The sequence below is a fragment of the Neodiprion pinetum genome, chromosome 3, assembly GCF_021155775.2.
Source record: "Neodiprion pinetum isolate iyNeoPine1 chromosome 3, iyNeoPine1.2, whole genome shotgun sequence".
NCBI classification, from domain to species: domain Eukaryota; kingdom Metazoa; phylum Arthropoda; class Insecta; order Hymenoptera; family Diprionidae; genus Neodiprion; species Neodiprion pinetum.
The window spans coordinates 37176519-37192033 of record NC_060234.1 but is presented as its reverse complement, the minus strand read 5'-3'; the positions used below and the strand labels follow the sequence as shown (position 1 = coordinate 37192033).

At 36.1% G+C, this 15515-nt stretch overlaps 3 protein-coding genes across 7 annotated transcripts in view; 2 read left to right on the top strand and 1 right to left on the bottom strand.

Moving 5' to 3' along the window:
* Positions 1–1129, top strand: part of LOC124214495 (protein arginine N-methyltransferase 9) — a 3766-nt gene extending 2637 nt beyond the window's left edge. For all 3 annotated transcript variants that reach the window (XM_069134537.1, XM_046616806.2, XM_069134538.1), the window contains 3 exons: positions 7–151; positions 234–329; positions 537–1129. In XM_069134537.1, the coding sequence (XP_068990638.1) occupies positions 7–151; positions 234–329; positions 537–881 (586 nt within the window). In that variant the 3' untranslated portion in view covers positions 882–1129. The remainder of the gene's footprint in view (positions 1–6; positions 152–233; positions 330–536) is intronic.
* Positions 1041–3603, bottom strand: LOC124214502 (serine hydrolase-like protein). 3 transcript variants are annotated; one of them, XM_046616819.2, is made up of 2 exons: positions 3511–3603; positions 1041–2248 (listed from the first exon to the last, which is right to left on the bottom strand). In XM_046616819.2, the coding sequence occupies exon 2, from the start codon at positions 2244–2246 to the stop codon at positions 1365–1367; it is 882 nt and encodes a 293-aa protein (XP_046472775.1). In that variant the 5' UTR covers positions 2247–2248; positions 3511–3603; the 3' UTR covers positions 1041–1364. The 3 variants fall into 3 exon arrangements, with proteins under 3 accessions (XP_046472775.1, XP_046472773.1, XP_046472774.1); XM_046616817.2 differs by lacking the exon at positions 3511–3603 and adding an exon at positions 2491–3091; XM_046616818.2 differs by lacking the exon at positions 3511–3603 and adding an exon at positions 2742–3091.
* LOC124214493 (Scm-related gene containing four mbt domains) lies at positions 3140–15515 on the top strand. Its single transcript, XM_046616801.2, has 10 exons — positions 3140–3492; positions 4815–5083; positions 5207–5435; positions 6313–6512; positions 6882–7085; positions 7338–7602; positions 10005–10741; positions 10956–11211; positions 11515–11861; positions 12257–15515. Exons 1-10 carry the CDS (start codon positions 3471–3473, stop codon positions 12584–12586), a joined length of 2859 nt encoding a protein of 952 aa, XP_046472757.1. The 5' UTR covers positions 3140–3470; the 3' UTR covers positions 12587–15515.

Genomic DNA, 15515 nt, shown 5'->3' with positions numbered 1-15515 from the left:
TTATAGTTACTTTTTAAATAACGCTGGTTTCATACTACAACAGAAAATCTTTTTAATGGGTCAACTAGTGTATTCTACTGATTTACCCAAAATGGTCAGAGTTAACGACAAACATGTTCAGGGACATTTGAGGAACAGTAAATATGACATGGTAAGTTAAAGTTTCTCTAATAGCTGACAGTGAAATATGAAGCTGTAGTCTAGCATAACTTTGATTTCATACATCTTTTCAGAGTGCAGACAGTAAAAATGAACCTGGTTCGACAATTCATAGTGCTAGTAATGATGGGAGATATTTTTTTGTCGCAGAATGTATTAACGAATTTGAGGTTGGTGATGATTTAATCTCTCTTTAATTGTATGAGGTACTTTTCAGGATGGCTTGAATACTATTCTCTAAGCTTTCTTTCATTTGTGATATTTCACAATTTGCTAACCAGTTGCAAGACAAATTAAAACATGACAATCCTTGAACTGAGAAATATGCTTCATATGACTTGTGATTGGTTGCTAACAACTTTGACCTGATGTTGCAGATAAATCAGGTTTTTGATCTCAACTCAAGTATGTATGAATGCAGACCGTCAACGAACGCAGTAACTTTGACTCAGCTAGACGATTCCGAGACCAACGAATCTTTAGTTAATTTTGGCAAGATATCAGTACCAGAACGAGCTATTCCAAATGCTTTGATCTGTTGGTATGAAATTCAACTCGCACCAGAACATATACACAGCACCAGAAGATGTGATTCATTTATGAATCACACAGCAGTTGTTTTAGAAGATCATCTGCGAGAGCTTGTTTTGCAGGATAAAGAAATCACATTCAAGGTATATCAAATGAATGGACTAGTCAGAGTCACCTTAGTGACATCTTAACGAGTAATGAAATTGATGTATTCAATAGAAGAGTTTGCTATCACTTTCAATCATATTACATCACTCCACAAAGCTTTGTTAATTTTACTTCATAAAATCTTAGAAATGATGTAAAATACAATTCTGTTGAATCTGGTAAAAAAAAAGTACATCAATAAGTTTTGCATTTATCAAGTTTATTAGAATTTCCTCCAATGATTCCCACCACATATTTACCATTCACCTACTTTTACTGTATATTTTAATCGTCAAGAGAGCAAAAAAGCTTATTACATTTTAAATTACATTTTTCCTTTAATTTGACTACACAATATATTACAATCATACTTTTAAGTAATTTATAATCCATACCCTAAATTGATTTTGACGTGTAGAAACGTAATAGAAACAGAATTTAAATTAATATAGATTATTTTTTTGTTTATTTTTAATCAAATCGTACATGTTTCCATGTGAATTGAGATTAACTAAGAGCTACGTAGATCACAAATTGCTCTTAAGATCACTCAAAAATTGGCATACGTGAGAAGCAACTTTCTCAGGGTGATTATTGTGTACGTCATGATTACCTTCAACTATTAGAAACCTGTGTGATTTCATCAACCTATCTGAACTAAGCCATAACATTTTTTCATAATGAGCTGTAGCCATTGTTGCTGTTGCGGCAATGACTGTCGCAGGTGATTTGAGTTTCTCAAGTAAACTCAAGTGTTGATCAGAATTAAATACCGGAAACAAGCCGGCGTTGAGTCGTACGTCGCGGTTCAACTTGTATTTATCACCAATTTTGGTAACAGATCGCTTCATCAAAGCTTCAGCAGCAGCAAAATTTAGAGCAAAGAATCTTGTATACATGAGCATGTACATCACTTCGTCCTCTGTATATACTTTCATAGTCTTTTCTTTCCCTTCAATGCTCAAAATATTGTCATGTACCTTTCGAATGTGGGGAATTAGTCTATTGTTTGTAATTGGCGTAGCAGTAACTGCGTCAAAACATAAAATTTTCTTTACTCTCTCAGGATAAATTGAGGTGAACATCAGTCCCATAGTAGCGCCTAAACTATGACCTATATAGATACAATTGCTCCATTTAAGACTATCTAAGACTCTGCGAAGAGCTAAAACGTGATTTAAATAATCCAGGGGTAACCCTGCAGGGAAGTGTGACGATAATCCATGGCCCGGTAAATCAATGCAGACAAAGTAATAATCGAATGGTAGAAATGGAATCAGGCGATCAAATGATCCTGCATTGTCCAGAAGACCATGAACCATCAAAACAGGCTTGCCATTAGGTGAACCCCATGCCTTGGCTGCTATGTGACCCCATGGCATTGGAAGACGTAGTTCCTCGGGTGACATATCTGTGAATAAAAATGGAAAACTTGACACAAAATGGTGAACTTCAAAGTAAGTGCATATTTGTGAAGATTTCACCATTCTTCCAAGAGGATGAAATGACAACTCCTACAAGATGTAATACTGTTATTTGGCATAAAGCAACGACATAAAACAAGACAAAGGTAACACGATGAACGGGTGATACAATGCTGTGAGTATATGATTATAATACAAAACAAATTGTTTGGCCTAACGGTTAAATCACCTTGATTGTTGAGTTACCAGTTACACTCAAAATTTTTAGTTGCTGATTATCAGTTTTTATTTGGCCTTAGAATGGCAACACTTAAAGGTCAATCAGAGATAAGATACTCAACGTGCTTGGCTATCAATGAACTGAATATATACCACACGCATAACTACAAATCTGTTTATTATTTATGAGCAAACGGTTTTCTATTCGTCAATTGTACATGCATTTGTTGATACTTAGGACCTTATACAAACGGTCTTAACTTAGGACTAATACAGCTAGTCAGGCATGCAGGTCTCATAACAAGTGAGAGGTGAAAACAGGTAATTGACAATAATTATACAAGTCGTCCTTGGTCCTTGGATTGAAAGTTCAGCAACTGTTTATCGTTTGTTTTTCGCATTCAAATTAATTTCGGTATCCTGATATGATCCTGACACGCTACGTAAAAATGCCATCAATTACTGGCAGGAAAATTATCTTTCATTGCGTTAACCACAATTACGTGGCAATTATTTGACGAATTGGTAGATTTACAGCAGTGACAATTGATCTTTGAACTTGGCCGAGGAACCAGCGTTATATCTACGCAAGGCCTACACACTGATGCATAAGGTATGCGTAGTTAGATATTGGACAAAAATGGGACGTGTGCAGTTTGTCCATCGGTGATTTGGTGTGAAGTAGATAGATACAGCAGCCCAAGGGATTCCAACGGGAAGTGAAGAATCGTATGGTACGGCCCTGGGGTTTAAGGAGGGCGATTGCGATGGTGGGGATGAAGCGAATAGGCCTACCACGAATGTTTTTCGCTATTGTTCGGTGATGTCGCGTAAAACACAATTTTTTTAAGTGAATCTCGGTTTACGGGTGAAAATTTCGATGATAATGTTCTTCGTGTCGATCGGGATGGAGTACCCACTGCGCGAGAAACACAGATTGCGGTAATACCGGGTCGAAATCTCCAAATAAACCCTCCGAAACCCTTTGTCATGGACATGCAGGCCTCCAATGGTTTGTATATATCTTTACCTTTTCTCAATTTTCCCCATAACTTTCAGATAGTCGTAGTTGAATGTTTTACTGCACGGATAAGACCTTTTTTTAGATTCTCTCCCAAGTTTTTCAAGGACATCATTCGGGTCGAAGGTAACGTATGTAAAAAGGTTAAATAAACGCAGGCTTTCGGGCGCCAGGCGTCGGTTTCAGGAGCGTAATTAATTTACAGCCGCTAGTTTCCCTTGCTCGCCCCCATCCCCCTTCCTGCTCCCTCTGCACTCCACATCGCCGTTTCTATGTGCTTGAATGCATCATATCACTTTTGAAAAATCACGTAATATAGTATTATTCATATCTTAACAATACACGTTTTTATCTGCAAGCACTAAATACTCTTCCAAAGTTTTCCTAGGTCTTTGGGTTCGTACCGCCGAAGCAAAGACGCTCTCGATGTGGTATGGACTATTTATGATGAATGGAACACTTATCTGTATAACTCTGATCAATTTTCATTTCTACATAATAAGTACATCGAAAATGATGTATTTTTTTAAATCCATTCCCAATACTTCTCGGAAACAACATTTTTTACTCTAACGTAGAGATCATATCAATTGTGTGTTACGTCCCTGTCCGAGCTCTCTTATGTTTCATGTATTCGTCACAATTGTTTCGATTGATAACTTTGCACAAAATTGTCACTGTAGCGTGTCATGCTCTCTTTTTAAAGCAGTACCAAATGCTTCATATATTGGATTGCCGTGACCATAGCAGGTAGCTTGATTAAGCTTACATAAAAATAATGTAATTGTGTTCGTCAGCGGTAAAATACTTCTGAGATTTTTCAATGCGACTTGACATAGTAGCACATTTAGGATCTTAAATCTGACTTCTACTTTGTAAAACAAAGCATTAACTATTGAGTAATGAGCCACCTAGTTATTCAAGCCAGAGTGGATCAGATATATCCATCCATTCATCTGCTTTGCTTGATAGTAGCTATCATCATAATGAAACTTGATTCTGTCAGAAGTGTTGAATAATGACGATATTCATGGACTAAGAAGTCACGTGCTGGTTCAATTTTTTTTCGGTCCATCGTCATATACGACGTGTATAATCAATGCATTGCAATGGACAATATGCTCTTTTAAATTAGAGCGATGCTCATTCAATGATAACTACTGCTCCTGTTACTGTAAATAATACGCATTAGCTCTATATATCAATATCATTAGAATTATATTTATGGTTCTATGTCTATTTACCCATTCACTGATATTGCGATAATGATACTGATACATACGTCTAATAAGCTTAACGTTCTCTATATCCAGTATATACATCCATCCCTGGGATGCCAGAGCTGGGGATGGTATGGATGAGTGACATGATGATGCATGGGGAGCCAACACATGAGTTGATGCTAGACCCGCGCCAACCAGAAAGCCCTTTTTTCTCTCATGGATCTCATTCTTTTGACGATCTGCGTAATCATCACATGGGCCCGCCTACTATGGTGCGATATTTGGCCCCACAGTTTACTGCCGAATGCTCAGAACCTGACGAAGCGATGGAGGCTGTGGATACTCAAGAAATACAAAATGTAAGTTATTTCATATCTCCCGTCGTAGAAGACCATTCTCTGATTATTGATTTTAGATCATATCAATTTTTTTGATGAACAACGTTTGTACATGCAGTCAATTTGTTTAAAAATATTGTGTAGGAATATGACCCGCAAACTGGGCCAGAGATGAGCGAGTACATGACTATAGAGGATTACATGGCTGATGGAGATCGTGAACAGGTGGTCACAAATGCAGCTACGCAGACCCAAGACAATCGAAACCGCAAGATCAAACCTATAAAACATCCAGGCTTGGTCCTAAAGACTCCAATTGCTTATCAGCCACATACAGATTTGAACTTTATACCTATCCGTAAGGATGGCATTGGTAAGTCATTATTATAAGAAATATATTTTATAATCACGTCTAGCAGGTATGCATTACAGTTGAAGCTTGAAAAAGATACCATATCTTAAAAAAAAAAAAAGTATCTGCACACAAATTATAAGACTGCGCTATTTAAATAACTTCTGTGATGTACTTCACCTAAATTTTAAAAAATACGAAAGAAAAGAAAAAATGGTTAATCGACAACGTTTGGGTTTTATTTCTCTATTTTATTTACTGGTTTTCGATCAGGGCAAATGAATTAACTGAAATACGAAAATTGATGCTCGATGAATAAGCACGTGAAAATGTTATGGCGAAGCTAACGAAAAGCACATACTTCAACGTGAAGATATATTTCTCAATATATGTATATGTTTCAATCACGTATAATTAAGATGCAGGAGATAATTGTGGATTCAGTCTCTTTATGTCTAGGCTATTCGCCACGCATCTCCTTGTCTACTATCATCGCTTTTTCCTGTTATTATGAATCTCCACACTGTAACTGGACACTTTTCTTTCTATCTTTATATTCGTTTACACACTTACTCGATATAAATTCTTTCATCAATTCCCTGTTATTCCAGGCACTCATTCTCTTCCCTATTCAGAACCAAACATCTCAAGTCCGTCTTGTATTTTTATACTTCTGATTAATGATATCATATAGAAATTGTTCAATTGGATTTGATCAGAATTACGATCCTTCATACTTGCAATTTTCAAGTGAAATCGTCCATGAGAAATGTAATACTAGTGGCAAGAGTTTCTTAAATAGCGAAATATTTTCTTTGCAATGATTGAAATATACTTACTATTCAAACACAAACAATTCTAATGACTAAAAAAAATATAAATTCAACTTTTATCATAGCTGTGTGTGAAAAATGTGGTGCAATTGGTGTGAAGCACGCGTTCTACACCAAGGAGCGTCGGTTTTGCAGTAGAGCATGCGCCCGATCTTCAGAGCATACTGCCCCTACAGCTGATTCTACTTACAGTCCGTCACATCCACAACAACGCACTTCAAGTAACCCTGCTTCACCAGAGGATGTAAAAGCCATTCCTAACGAGGTTGGTTACTTATTAACTGCAATTTTTCTTATGATCGCTAGATTATGTATTCAATACTAGATTTCACAATTTACATTTTTCTTACCACAGCCAACTCTTGTATTCAAAGATTTCTGTTATCCCAACTATCGGCAACTACGAATGTTTCATCCCCTTTGCGATTAACTTAAGAATTTTTTAACACTTTCCCCGCTTAAATATCAATAATTCAACCAGACCTTTAGAGACACACAATATTGGTATTTTCATATTATACCTATATAAAGCACTTAGGTTTCAATCTTTTTCACATTTCTACTTTTTTTTAATCATTCTCAGAGTATGCATCACCACCATCTTACAACATTTAAATATGTTATTAACTTTTAGACGATTGCTGATGAAGATGACAAGGAATCGAGTGACTACTCGAAAGCTGAGGTGGAAAAAGACAAAGTAGTCGCAGAACCTGCAATGCCAGAAGATCTTCCAGTGAGGAGAAAACGCACGGCTGAAATGGCAGGTTCTTACGATTGGACCCAACAACTCACTGAGCCTGGATTTTGCGCTGCACCGGTTTCCTGTTTTAAGCATGTATGCCGATTTCATTCAATCCTATGCCGATTGCAACATTTAATATTTTGTATAATACTCAAAAATCGAGAAATTTTTTTTCGTTTAGAAATTTTTGTCTAGGGTTGTATGATTTTGTCGTGACATCGATTAGTTTTTGCTAAATTTGGTTATCTAAATTGTGAGCACGTTCAATGAATTATACATCAAACTTGTATCATAAATGTGTTCTGACCTACAGTTGTGTAATCTGTTTGAAATTGATATTTCTAGGCGCCAATATCCGAAATATGGGATAATATAACAGTTGGGATGAAAGTTGAAGTGGAAAATACGGATTGTGATGAAGTTTGTGAAGCATTTCCAGATTCCTTTTGGGTCGCAACTGTGCTTCGTATCTCTGGATACAGAGCACTGCTAAGGTACGAGGGGTTTGGTCACAACGCAGACAAAGACTTCTGGGTTTCGCTGTGCTCAAACGATATCCACCCTGTGGGCTGGTGTGCGACCATTGGGAAGCCCTTAATACCACCAAACAGTAAGTGAATAGAGTTCTAAATATCCACTACCACTTATACATATCTATTATATTGCACTCAAGTAATTGGGATAGTAATAGTTGATAACTTCGAAGATATTATTGATCAGTGTTTAATTCTCTCGTACTCTTGTGCCTATTTATTTACAAAAAGTTTGGACATTTATAAACGAGTTTGAAAATTTATTATATTAGTATCCAAATCGTAATTACACTGTCAGGAGTTAATTCACTCATCACAAAGCCAAGTGATTAACAATCCTTTTCCAAAGAATATTTTATACAAGTACTTTCTATAAGTAGTTATTTCTCATATTGATGTAATGTCTGAATTTGATCATGCATTTTTCTCTAGCCAGGCACTCCTTAGCTCCCTATGATAATGCACATGCTTTTTGACAAGTTTCTTCCACAGAATTGCTCCGTTTGAGAACTTGAACTTTCACCAACATTTCTGATCGACGTAGGGCAAGAGAAATTTGTACCGACCTTCGTAATACCGACCTTTGTGGTACCGACATAGCTCTGCATAGTTGTATTTTTGTACCGTACGATTCAACAATTCAAACTCGAATCTGTTTTGATATCTTGTGCAGTACATCACTCCCTAATAGAGGGCAGTACGGTCGATTAGTTTGAAACTGAACCGCGGGGTATTATGGAGAGTATAAACTTCATAACTGGCCTCAAGTTGTAATATAATTCTTAATAAATTTAACGTTTTGATGGCGCTATCTTAGGTGAAGACCCTCCACGTTCGTTATTAAGTGGATTTACAAAATGCAAAACAGTTGTTGTTCATTCTCGTAATACTAGGGTGGTTCTTATTTTGGTCCTGTCGGAATTTCTTCGCGCTCACCCCCCAAAAGTAATCAACATATATAAAAGAAAATTTGGCCAAATCTCCAAATTTTTTCAATAATTCTAACATCCCCCGCCAAGCATAAAACAATTCAAATGCATGCATTTTTCCATATAAAAATTCGACTGCTTGACGGGGCGTGTTGGAGTTATCGGATAAATTTGGAGATTTAGCTAAATTTTCTTCTATATATGTTGATTACTTTTAAGGGGGTGAGCGTGAAGAAATTCCGACATGAGTAAAATAGGAACCACCCTACACAATACACATTGCAAGAAAATACGTATTATATATTCTAAGTTTTATAATAGGACGTCGTCTGATGATTATAGATAGTATTCGATTCTAACACAGAGGCATATAATTCTAAAGTATATAATTTGATGGAACATTATAAAAATTCTTTTAATTTTGTGAAGTTACAAATATTGTTGCAAAATCAATTTTTTTCCTAATAAGTCCTAATAAACAGATTGATATTCCTGGTTCATCACTCAAAGCGCTTCCCACCTTGACGTTGGAGTACTGTGATGCCGTACTTGTATAAAATTTGTTACAAAATTATATAATGGAACCCGCTATACAGCTGTATGGATAAAAGTTTTAGAAATATTCAACACGTCGAACATTAGTCAAATATTTGCAGACTACGTACCGTATTTTGGATCATACGAAATAATTCTTCTCGAATGTGACAGTCCTTTTCTTCGCATGCCCATTCATTTAATTAGTACACTTGAGTAAGCTTATAGTCACTTCATACCATACTCATAAACTGCACTGGTTGCTGCCACTTAGGTTCTCCAGTAGCTAGCAGCCAAGGGTTTTGGCAACCGCAACACCATCTGCCAACGAAAAAAAAACTGGAAGAATTTCAGTAATGAGAGATTTCTCCTGTTATGTCCTTTATGGAATGTTGATATTATTTGTTTGGGTTCTTTCCCGCTTAAAGTCTGGATACACCTGAAGGGTGGTTATAATGTAATATGGTCTGGATTCGATGAAAACGTTGGCAGGGTACTGATGAATGATACTGTTTGACGAATGTAGTTTGTTTAACAATATTGAATAGTTTATTGTTTATAATTGAAAATGCGTAAAAGATCAGGAGTGTGTCTTGAGAGACAATGAAAGTAGAAATACGAGTGAAGCTAGAGACAAAGCTGATGGATGCAGAAAAGGTGTGAGAATTCAGAGTAGTGAGGAAAGCAATTAGCTGAGCTAAGCAAGTGGTCTGAGGCTGGATGGAGATAGGGTAGGATACAGACTATAGTGTTAATATAAGAAACGTGGGAGAGTTAGCAAGCAGAAGCAATAAATTGGGAAAACGTGTGGCACTGGATATAACACTATTTTCAGTACTGTGTCGACTGGACTAGAGCATACAAACGTAGCTGCTATCAATTTGACGCTTCGGATTTACTCCAGCGGAGTTTTAAAATACATCTTTATGTTATGTTAGAGTTCTTATACTATTTGTAAAGTAGGAACGGCATGCTTTGACTAGTTTATACCAACTGACTCGTATTTACTTTTACAGCAATAGCAAACAAGTACAAAGATTGGAAGGATTTCCTAATGAGGCGATTAACTGGCGCTAGAACACTGCCAACTAACTTTTACAACAAGGTTAACGATAGTATGAAATCTCGATTCCGATGTGGACTTCATTTAGAAGTGGTGGACAAGAATAGAATTTCACAAGTAAAAGTTGCGACAGTGCAAAAAATTATAGGAAAACGTTTACACGTCAGATACTACGACTCTTCTCCGGAAGATAACGGATTTTGGTGCCACGAAGACTCACCTCTGATTCATCCTGTCGGATGGGCAAAGAAAGTAGGACAAACTCTGGATGCGTACTCGGACTACTTGGAGCGTGTTTCGCTAGATCAATTGTGCGAAGATGATGCAACAGACAGCTATTTTTTGGCACAAAAGAATCATCATTCACATCAAGGTTACACGTTTCGTGAAGGGATGAAAATCGAGGCTATCGATCCTCTCAATCTTTCTGCTATCTGTGCAGCTACTGTGATGCAAGTATTAAAGGAAGATTACATCATGATTAGAATTGACAGTTATGACGAAGACGCCAGCGGCGCGGATTGGTTCTGTTATCACTCGTGTTCACCTTGTATTTTCCCAATTGGTTTTTGCGCACAACATGGATTACCGCTAACACCTCCAAAAGGATACGATCCAACTTCGTTCACCTGGGATGCATACCTGGCTGAAACTAATAATATCCCTGCACCTGTTCAACTTTTCAATAGGGTAAGCTTATACTTTTAGTAAAGCAATATTGGCATGTATGCTAAATGTGTGTTTATACGTGAGTCATATTAATTGTTTAATTTAGATTAGTCTGTGATTACATAATTTTCGTAATGTGTAATGTTGTACCAGTTGTAGCTTTTGGTTCGTGATTTTTGTCGTAAGACAGAAAATTGCATACTTCAACCTAATACCTAATATACATTTTGAACAGGAAATTCCACAGCATGGATTCATTGAAGGAATGCGACTAGAAGCTGCTGATTTAATGGATCCTCGATTGGTGTGCGTAGCTACAATCAGTAGGGTAATTGGCAGGCTATTAAGGGTACACTTTGATGGATGGGAGGATGAGTATGATCAATGGCTCGATTGTCATAGTCCGGACATTTACCCTGTCGGGTGGTGTGACCTCGTCGACCATAAGCTAGAAGGGCCCCGTTTGCTTGGCAAAAACACTAGTCCTACTGGTAAATTGATTATTTGTTGAAAAGCTTATCTTAACAAAAAGTTCAAGTGTGTGCAATTCAAAGTTATTTAATTTAGATATTCTTGAGTGTAGGGAGGATATTTCAACAGATTAACAAGTTCACGATAAATCTCGTTTTTTTTCTTTGTTTCTTCAAATATGATAAAATATTAAGTTGAGTAAATTTTTAGAAACGTGTAGTTGCAAAAAAAAAAAATTGCACTCATTGCAAACTAAGTCAGTTCTTTCAGCTCAAGATTTTATAAGGTTCTTTTACACTTATGAATTCATGTATTATCCACAGTAAAATCACCGAGAGGCCTTAAACGTAAAAGTAAACGAAAACCGAAGAAAGGGGGTAAGGTGGCATGTGCCAAAAGTATTTTACCCCGGCAAAGTAGTAGAATGGAAAGTCGTGATCGTGAGAGAGAACCACAACCGGCACAAGGTACTAAAATTGAGAGAGAACGAGAATTAGAAAGTTTGCCGGAAGAGGGAGGCAGAGAGCCAGAAACAGCACAGGAACCGGCCGGACCTGACCAAACACTGCCAAGTCCTACTACTGGCCAAGGACATGCTGAAAGTGAAACACGTAGTGAGGCCCAAAATTTGATTCCACCCAAGGGGAGAACTGCTACATCTTATATTAACGTGAGCTTTGGGATGCTGTTATATCATTTGTGTCATACCTAAATCAAGTTCTTTCTATTCGTTGTGTCATTTTTTTTTGTCGATATATAGTATTGTATTGTATGCACAATAGCCCACAATTTCATAATCCTCGCCGTATTTTGGTTTAAAAGGCTTTTGATCATCGATTCACCGTGTTTTTCCTTTTGAAAAAGAAAATCGATCTATTATTCATGGTTCTGATCAAATAACATAAGGTAACGATAGGTAATTTTCAAACTGATAGCAACTAACATGTAGGTGAATACTTGAGTCCCAAATAGTGCTATTTTTGTTAATAATCGTTGACCGTCTTGATACTACATCTGATCATCTATTCTCTGTACTAATACTAACAGCCTTGCTCTTATTTGCAGGTAACTTCAGCGAATAATAAATTTATTCCTCGGTTAGCGGATGGTCTGCAAAAGAATTCGGATTTCGGTGATTTGGTGCCTGCTGAATGGAATGTTTTCGACGTTGCGCAGTTCCTTCGTGTCAACGATTGTGCCACGTATTGTGACAATTTTAGTAAGCGTAAAATAGATGGAAATGCATTGCTCACCTTGACTAAAGATCAAATTATAGATCTAACTGGTTTTAAAGTTGGGCCTTCCCTGAAGATATTTGATCTTATTCAACAATTGAAAATCAAAGTGAATCCAGCTCAGGAACGGTTGAAACTAGGACTGAAAAAATTATTATAACAAAGCTAGGATAATAGCTCATCTTCGATAAGATTATTAGTTTAGGATAAACATGGATTTACAAAGTAGGCAACTGAGAAAACAATTTGTTCCATGCACAGTAACTCGATATGATTTGCAAATTTATGGTGATAATGATTTTTACAAACACGGAAATCTTAATTTAGCAGTGAAATATGCAAAATTAATTTGTTTGTGGTTCTCAGTATGAATTCATGCAAACACAAACGCTACACCAATTATAGGAGATTCTTATCAATGACTGGATAAAATTCTTCACTGTACTTAAACGGCTTTTGCTATAATCTGATTCAAGTTCTATATCTGCTAGCACTTTCCGAATTCTCGTATGTGCTTTCATCATAATTACAATTATTGCTCAATTCTGATGCAAAGTATAAACGCTGAGAAGTCATAAACGAGCATGTTGAATCTTAACAGTACAGAAGACATCACAAAACATTTAAAATCCGCAAGATTAGCATGACAAGGTAAACGAAATTAAAATACTATAATTACAAGTATGATTCGTAAAACGTCACACGTATCTACAAATTTGTAGGGAAGATTCGAACAAGCCTAATACCGTTGATGTAGTATTTAATGTTCTGAAATTTTAGTCAACAAGGAAAAAAGTAATTTTATAGAAGCGACAAATTCTTAATTAGAGATGACTTTGTTGAGTACAAATTTTCACAATTCATAATATTTGAGAAAAATTCGACATGTAATACCTATAGAAATACGGCAACTACAGTTAGAGTAGTGTATGTGGGACAACTTTGTCACACGTGGCGTTACGAGAATTAATGAATAATTTCGTAGTAGTTTACACAAATAGTAAATATATACAAAAATAAGCGATAATCAGTTAATACAAATAGTCGGTGACAATGTTGCCCCGCAACCTGTCGCTGCTCTTGCCCTACTTAACTTATCTTTACTGTGCAAGTCGTGCATACCTATATTTTAGACCAGACTTACATTACACATAAGTAAAGTAAAATCCTTTGTAGTTTGCGACATACATGCAATAAGATTTTTTTCAGAAATCTGAGAAGATTCTTTTATCTCACTTGACAGAAGTAAGGGATATTTAGGATGTCGTGACAGGCCACTGTCAAAATGTAACATCTAAACCACAGTTTGACTAAAGCTTGCTCAACTTTCCCCTATTTTGTTTAAATTACCTATGTATCCACACTGGGTACAAAAAGCAATTCTGCTTTTTAATTACATTTGCTATATCTTAGAATAAATTACGTCAACATAGATTGTGCTAAACAAGTACGAACCATTAGCCTAGTTAGAATGAATTTAATACTGAGAACTAATTCCAAAAAATGGCCAAACCCAAAACTGGGAGTCAATATTACGAACAGCTTTTAATTATACATAAACGTGAAATACATTCCTGCTTAAATGCATATTACTCATCTACAAATTTGTGGTTTGCCAATGCTGCACTCGAACAGTATTTGGCTGGTAGTAATTCTCATTATCCAATGCGGCCGCAACGTGTAAATCCATTGTTTAACGCACTCCATATCAGGAAGATGCATCAGCCATGTTGTATGTACGTACATCACTGAATGAAAAGAAAATGCATTTTTGTTTGCCGATACCTAATATCATGTAGGTGATTACATTTCTCAGCACTTGTTTGTCTGTATAAATACTTGAAGCATAAAAAGTTTGAATAAGATGCGAATTTTCAAAAGTGGCTGGTAGAATGGTGATAAGTGATTGTGTAATGGCGCATGCGTTTACCTGGCATCTAGAGCAGTAAATATAGCTTACTCACCGGTACAGTGAATGAAACCAGTCGATTTGAATATTATAAATTTAAATCTAGGTCCCCCTCTCTCCCCTTGCATCTACAAATACTAATTTAATACGTCAAATCGAGAATGGCATTTCTATTATTTATTTATGTTCAATAATGTCCTTGTGGTAAGGGACTGTTCTTTGAGAAATGAGTTATATACCATTAACGAATTTGCAAAGAGATTGTTGACGAATTATTTGTAGATGCAAAATATGAAGATTGTTGACCCATTGGACTAGGCTCAGTTTGCAAGGTAACGGTTTATCACTAACTCGTGATAATAATTCAATAATAGTCGAACATTGGCAGATGCATTCATATAAACGACGCGAGAATTGAAATTAATGTTTTTAATTAAAATACCAATATTCGGACTGGTGACCGAATAAATGTTTTTGGCTCGGTTCTAGTTCCTGCTTCGTCAAGCTTCCTGGCAATGTTCGACAATGTTTTTTTCCATCCGGACACCGAAGATATATTTCATGGTACGGTACTGGCTTGGGATTAGTTTGGCAATCGATTCATCTCCTGCCATTTTGTATGGATAAAAAGTTTCCTCACCTTGTGATTAATACTTGTGCCATTCCATTGTTTCAAAAAATAGTTCAAGCAATGTCAGTGGGTAATAGTTTCGGTACAGGGAATTAAGTTAACTATTAAAACTTTACGACGATTGAAGTTTTCTCATCAAAAAGTGATTCGATTCAGCAGTTAATCTTACTACAATTTTTTTTTAAATGTCACTAACCGATGAACATAATTTGGTGTAATGGGTCAACACACGTTGCAGTATACATGATATATAGGATACTATAATAACGTCGTTAATTAAGTCGTATTTAATTTACCCGAAAGTGATAATTTTATTAGCATTATTTTTATTTCTAAACATAACAAATATTACATCGTGGTAGATAAGATACAGTATTTATCAATACGAGATTCGAATGAAAATCTAGGGCCTCTATTTTTATTTGTAAGTTTGTCTCGTCGAATATTTTCTTTTATATTAAGTGAAGAGAAAATTTATGAATAATGAATGTTTTACACTTGTATTATAAAGATATTTGCAAATAACGATAAAGGGTTCTTGTCTAAAAA

Excerpts from the sequence above, each read along its gene's own strand:
- LOC124214493 (XM_046616801.2), top strand. The coding sequence starts at position 3,471 with ATGGACATGCAGGCCTCCAATG. Across the intron at positions 7,086-7,337 it reads CGGTTTCCTGTTTTAAGCAT|GCGCCAATATCCGAAATATG; the intron begins GTATGCCGATTT and ends TGATATTTCTAG. Across the intron at positions 11,862-12,256 it reads CTGCTACATCTTATATTAAC|GTAACTTCAGCGAATAATAA; the intron begins GTGAGCTTTGGG and ends TCTTATTTGCAG.
- LOC124214502 (XM_046616819.2), bottom strand. The coding sequence starts at position 2,246 with ATGTCACCCGAGGAACTACGTCTTCCAATGCCATGGGGTCACATAGCA.